This window comes from Prionailurus bengalensis, chromosome C1, assembly GCF_016509475.1.
Source record: "Prionailurus bengalensis isolate Pbe53 chromosome C1, Fcat_Pben_1.1_paternal_pri, whole genome shotgun sequence".
Lineage (NCBI taxonomy): Eukaryota > Metazoa > Chordata > Mammalia > Carnivora > Felidae > Prionailurus > Prionailurus bengalensis.
In genome coordinates this window covers 11,643,810-11,650,130 of record NC_057345.1, presented here as the reverse complement: position 1 = coordinate 11,650,130, position 6,321 = coordinate 11,643,810, and the positions used below count along the sequence as shown (strand labels likewise).

Genomic DNA, 6,321 nt, shown 5'->3' with positions numbered 1-6,321 from the left:
AGTTTCTTCTATCCCTGTGATCTGGAGGGAGAGCATTGCCAGAGACAGGGGAATGGCCTTGATGACCTTATGAGGTCCCCCCTGGCCACTGAAGTCAGTAGATCCAGTACATTCACGGGCGATGCCTCAGAGATAGGAGGAAGGGGAGGAGGAACGGTGGGCGGGGGTGGGTAATGAGATCTGAGGTCCAGGAGCAGTGACTCAGGCCCTCAGCACCATGACCGTATGTCTGCATTTAGCCACTGGCTCCTGTTCCCCTGGCGGGCGGCAGGCTTCTGGGCCCCCCACCCCCGCCCCTACCCTCTTTCCATCTCTGCCTCGTGCTGGTAACTTCCTGGCAGCCCTACTGGAACCCCTCGGACAGGACGGGTGACACGGGCCCAGCAGTGATCTCCACCACAGTGACAGACCCCTCTCGCCCCAGCCGCCACTCAGCTCCCGGCTACACCCTGAGCCCTAGGCTGCCCCTGCTGCACATACCCCACCAGCAGCAATAATCACCCCTAGATGGAGCCCCCCCCCCCCCCCCACAGATGATGTTCTGTGGGAGCCAAAGCAGAGGAAAACAGTCGCCACCTTCAGGAGTCCCCAATCTGGTGGGGAGAGAGGCAGACCCCTGCACCAGGGGAGCCACCAGTCTGGTGGCGGGAGGTGGGGGGGGTGAAAACACAGCAGAGAAGTCACAGCCCCAGGAAGACCATATCACAGTGCCAGGCGCTGGGGTGGGCATCTGGGCAAGGGCCCCTATGTGGCTGCAGCAATCACAGAGGCCTTCATGGGGGAGGAGGAATCCGAGCTGGTCTGGGCAGGAAAGGCAGGATCTGGAGACAAGAACAGAAACCCCACACTGTAGCCTGGGCAGTGCCCCCCCCCCCCCCCCCCCCAGAATGGCCTCTCCTGCTTCACCTACTGGCCCTGCATGATGTCAGTCCTGGCTCGGCTGAGCTGTGGGTGGCCAGAGAGGGGTTTCTGGAGCTTCTGGGCTAGCCTGTCTCCATACACATACGGTCAGGTCACCCCAGCCTCCTAGAGGGCTTTGAATCAGACCCATCTGGCCAGCTCTGCCACTTACCCCCGTGCAAGCCCCACCCTCTCCGCGAGGCTCCGCTTCCCTGCCTATAAAATGGGAACAGCACCTCTTTCCTGAGCTGTGGGGAAACCATATGGGGCCATGCTGGAAAGCTCACAACCGGGAGGCACTCCAGAAGTCAGAGCTAGAATAAGGTCTTCGGGAATTCTCGGTTACCTCTAACCGAAAGCCCGCCCACTGTGGTCCTCAGCATCTCCATTGAGCTGGAGGTCAAGTAAGTGAACAGTTCCCGGAATACAACATGATAGAACTTTTTTTTTTTTTTTTTTTTTAAGCAGGGTTCATGCCCAGCACGGAGCCCAAAACAGGATTTGAACTCACGACCCTGAGATCAAGAGTAAGATGCTCAACTGACCGAGGCATGCAGGCACCCCAACCTTCTAAATCTTTAAGGACAATTACCAAATTATCCACCCTCCTCCCCTGAGTCCTAGCCCAACACCCCACCCCAGCCAAGGACCGCCAGCTTTCTCCTCTTGGGGCCCCCAAATGTCCTGAGAGTAGGGGGAGGGCAAGCATGGAATCTGGGTCCCCATGGGAGCGGGCAGGGGGACAGCTGCACATTCTACTCCACCCCAATCAAGGGCTGTCTCAGTCTTTCCTAAGAGATGGCTGTAAACATTATCTGCCCTGAGGGAAAGAGTCACCTCACACAAGGGTCCAACAGGTGGGGGTCCTTCACCTACCCCTACCTTCTCACCTTGCACCTCCTACTGTCCCCAGAGCCAGGGGCTCGGGGCCCCACCGCCCTGACTGCCCACCACCTAGATCCGCTCTTGCCAAAGACTGGGATGTTGGGGGAGGGGGGACAGGAAATAGAAAACCCTGTCCTCAAGCAGCTTGCAGTCTGATGGGGGAGGCACAGTCCTTAGAGAGCCCCAGGCCGATGGGGGCACGCAGAGACTCAGAAGCACCACACCCACAAGGTCCTGGGGTGGGCACGGGGGGGTCCGAGTGGCAAGGGGACAGATTGCCCCCGGCCCGCTGCTGCGGAGGCCCCTGGGCTGGAGTTCTCGGCCTGGAATGCTGGGCTGTGAGCTCAGCCTGGGCCTGCGTGTGCCGGACTGTCAGCAGTGCTGCCTCACCGGAGAAGATTTCCAGCCCCCTCCGGGCCGTGGCAAGGCCTAAATTTAGCTAGGAGACAAGGGGCTGGCCCCAAGCCCAGGGACGGTCGGGCCTTATAAAGCGCCGGCAATCAGGGCCCAGCATGCTCCCCCAGAGCCCACACCCTCTGCTGTCCCCCTGCCCGCCTGGCCAGGGCCCGGCCGCCCGCCGTGGATGAGCCACAGGACCTCCTCCACCTTCAGAGCGGAGAGAAGCTTCCATTCCTCCTCCTCGTCCTCCTCATCCTCATCCTCCTCAGCCTCCCGTGCCCTCCCAGCCCAGGACCCGCCCATGGAGAAAGCCTTGAGTATGTTTTCCGAGGATTTTGGCAGCTTCATGAGGCCCCACTCAGAGCCCCGGGCCTTCCCAGGCAAGTTGTCAGGGCTTTGAGGGGAGGGGCGATGCACAGGTAGGGGACACCTGCTCCTGGCCACCTCTGGAGACGGCTGCCGAGCTGCCAAGAACAGGTGCTATACAACCATAGCCACGTGTGGCTACCAGGACAGATGTGGCCAGGGACAGATGTGGCCAGGAGAACAGGCTGGTCTCCAAGGAAGAGTTGTGGCCCCAGGGGTCAGCTATGATGCCAATGGCCACACATGGCCCGTGGCCAGGTCCTCGCTGGAGATGTAGGGGGCAGGACGGGGTTGAGGGGTGGGAGGCATCCCCCAGCCTTCAGGCCTGGGTGGGGGGGGGGGGCGGGGGGGCTGCCACAGACACGGTCCCATACACATAGTCCTCCCACCTGTGCTGGGTGAGGCCTGGCCCCACCACGGAGAAGGTGGGCTGTGAGAGGTGAGGACAGGTGGGCTGGGGGGTTGGGAACAACAGCTGAGAGGGAGGCGAGGCCTGGGGGCCTGCCCCTTTCCCCAAGAGGAGCCAGAGACTCGGGTTCTAGACGCAGGTCTGCCCGGTGCTCAGCTCACAGCAGCCTCCTCCACAGCCCGTTCCGGGGGGCCGGGCAACATCAAGACCCTCGGGGACGCCTATGAGTTTGCAGTGGATGTGAGTGACTTCTCACCTGAAGACATCATTGTCACCACCTCCAACAACCACATCGAGGTGCGGGCTGAGAAGGTGAGCCTGCCCACCCTGTCTGGACCCCGGCTCCACGTCTGTACCCTCTGTACCCCGTGCTCCATGCTGGGACCCCAGACCTTGTCCAGTGCCCCTCCCCCGAGCCCCCCAGAACAAACTAAAGACCTTGTTTCTATTACTTGTAGGCCACGGGACCCCAGCCTCTGCCTCTCCCTGCCCCAAGACTCTGAGGTCCTTTCTTTAGGAGCCAAGGGCAGCTGAGGGAGCCACAGGGGAATGGGAGAGGGTGGAGGGATGCAGGGAGGCGGCACCTGAGGAGGTGAGTTGAGGGGGGCCCAGAGGATGGACATAGTGGCCGAGTGGGGACAGCTTTCCTGGCAGGCATATGGGTAGGAAGGGGGCTCACCTGGGAAGCTGGCAGGGAGGAGCTCCCCCACGTGACATTCCCTCCCCTACCCAGTGGTTCAGCCCCCATCCTCCTGGGATCCTTGACCTGGGCCCAAGGCTGGCCAGAGGCCCTGCATTTCAGGGTCAGACACACTCTGGACCCACCCCACACTCCCTCCACCCATGGGCCTCAGGGTCACTGGGTCACTAGGGTCTCTGAGTCCCAGCTCCCAGGAGGCTGAGACCCCGGCGGAGGGTGTGGCCCGGCCTGCACAGGAGCGCTGCACCCTCCCCACCCCCACCCCCAGGGCCCCAGTCACGACTGCCCATCAGAGAGGGCCTGCCAGGCTGCCTCCAGATCCCCCACGGCCTAGCTTCCTCTCCCGAGCAGGGGAGGCTACATGCCCTGGCACCTCTGCCAGGGAAGCTGAGGACTGTGGGCACCAGGACCAGAGGGCAGCACGTGCCAGCCCTGTAACCCCCACCAGTGACTCAGCCACCCCAGCCTCCTCTGGACACGATGTGCCGGCCGAGTCGTGGGGGCGGGGCTGCCGGCCCAGCCCAGGCCCCGGACGCCCAGTGCATCTGGGCATCCCAGAGGACACGGTCCTGCTGTGTGCCGTCGTCTCTTTGTCCCCCGGGGGCTCTGAATTCTGCCACCGAGCTCCCTCTCTGAGCTGCCCCCCCCCCAAGCCCCTTGCCTCCCCCTGGGAAGCACTGGAAGGCAGCTCTGAGGCTGGCCCTGCATACAGCCCTCAGCCACCGCCACCCTGGCCAGCCCCTCTGCTCCCGAGGGTAGAACCCCTTGGCATGTCGGGGCCCGGCTGGGGTGAGAGGAGGAAGACTTGATGTGAGCAGGACGGGGCTGGGGGCATCCGGCCCTGACCCATCACCCCTTCCCTAGCTGGCAGCCGACGGCACAGTCATGAACACCTTCGCTCACAAGTGCCAGCTGCCCGAGGACGTGGACCCCACTTCCGTGACCTCAGCCCTGAGGGAAGACGGCAGCCTCACCATCCGGGCCCGGCGTCACCCACACACGGAGCACGTCCAGCAGACCTTCCGGACAGAGATAAAAATCTGAGGGCCTCCCCTTTTCTGTCCCCCCCACTCCCCCCTTCTCCCCCACTGGCCTGCCAGAGACATTTTCCTCACCTCTCATGACAGCTTGCAGAACATCTCAGCTCAAGTTCCAGGCCCTGACACCATCAGACCCCAGGTGGGTCAACCCCGCCCCCTGCAACTGAGGCCTTCTGCCTCACCTGTGGCCTCCAGATTCCAGATGTGGCCTCTTTCCCTTGATCCAGAATAAAGGGATTGAGATTGGAAAGGGAGACCCCAAAGAACCCACTTTGGGGAAGGGGTCTGGGACAGGCAGGAGCACTAGGCAAATAATCTGCAGGTCAGACAGATGGACAACTCCTTTGATCTATGGAGTCCCTGCGGGGGGACAGGGACCTGGGACCCCCTTGGCCAAGGGGAGCGGGCGAGGAAGAGGCGGATATTAGCGGAGGTGCTGATCCCGGTCGGTCGGACAGCCCAGGGGAACCACAGGGGGGCGGCCGTGGCGGGAACCCTCTTCTCTGCCACTCCCTGAGCCCCAAACCAGCTGCCAGGCTCCCTGCTACCCAGTGTCCCCACCCACCAGCTGTGCCAGGGCAGGGCCACACAACGTCTGTACATAGATGGGGTTTTTCCGATACAGAGGGTTCAGGAGGAAACTGTAACACTTCTGCCCTCGGTTACCTGCTGTGCCCTCAGGCGAGGCCGGGCAGAGGTGGCGGGGCTGGTCCCTCCTCCCACCTGGAGACCTGGGCTCCCGGGGCTGCTTCCGCAGACAGGTCCCCCAGATGAGGTGAGAGAGAGAACACGGATGGGGCCTTGGGTCTTCAAGGTTGGACCCCGGCTTCTTGCCAACCTTCCCCCGCGGCCAGTCACCTCCCCCCAACCCTGCCCCTTCTTCAATCAATGAATCTATAAGGCTTGGTGCGTGTACGTACAACACGCACGCCTATTGTCCTGTCCTTCAAATACTGAGCATGACCATTGGTTGAGGCTGAATGCAGAACATTCTAAAATCAGATTTTACAATCTCTATTTTTATCAATGGGGAAACTGAGTCTCTGAGTGGTTGAATGCCCACCTTACTCATTAAAGGTTGGATTTGAACCCAGGCTGTGAAAGCTGCTCTCAAACGGCCCCACCCCCAACCCCTCTGTGCACTGCGGAGTAGTTCCCCTCATTTTGTCCCTTATGGCCTATGTCCCCCTGCCCCACATCTTCCTGTTGGAGAGAGGGCCCAGACCATGGGAAGAGCCCCCAGCCCAGTTCCCTCCTAGTCTCCAGTCCAGGGCAGGGACCCCCAGTCAGCCTTCATGCTGAGGAGCCCCAGACACCTGCAGTGACACTGGCTCAGCCTCCAACCTACAGATGCAGGGGTGGGGGGAAAGGGGGTGGTTCACAGTAGTTGAGGCCCCCTGGGGCGAGAGGCGGGGCCAGCTTCTGACTTCTGCACCTCTTGGGTCAGTGTTCTATAGGATGGCCTCTGATGTGACCCTGCCATTCTGGGGCCCTTAAGGGACGGCTGGGGGGTGGGAGGGGGCATGGGAGGACCCCAGCACTGTACCCTGCACACACAATAAACCACAGAATCACAGACTTCCGGAGATCACCTGCCTGAAATTCTCAAACTTGGGTCGGGG

At 61.8% G+C, this 6,321-nt stretch overlaps 1 protein-coding gene across 1 annotated transcript; it reads left to right on the top strand.

Annotated features, from left to right (window-relative positions):
- The first annotated feature begins 1,347 nt into the window (after positions 1–1,347).
- Positions 1,348–5,793, top strand: HSPB7 (heat shock protein family B (small) member 7). The gene is made up of 3 exons (XM_043573850.1): positions 1,348–2,564; positions 3,138–3,271; positions 4,524–5,793. The coding sequence occupies exons 1-3, from the start codon at positions 2,369–2,371 to the stop codon at positions 4,701–4,703; spliced, it is 510 nt and encodes a 169-aa protein (XP_043429785.1). The 5' UTR covers positions 1,348–2,368; the 3' UTR covers positions 4,704–5,793.
- The last annotated feature ends 528 nt before the right edge of the window (positions 5,794–6,321 follow it).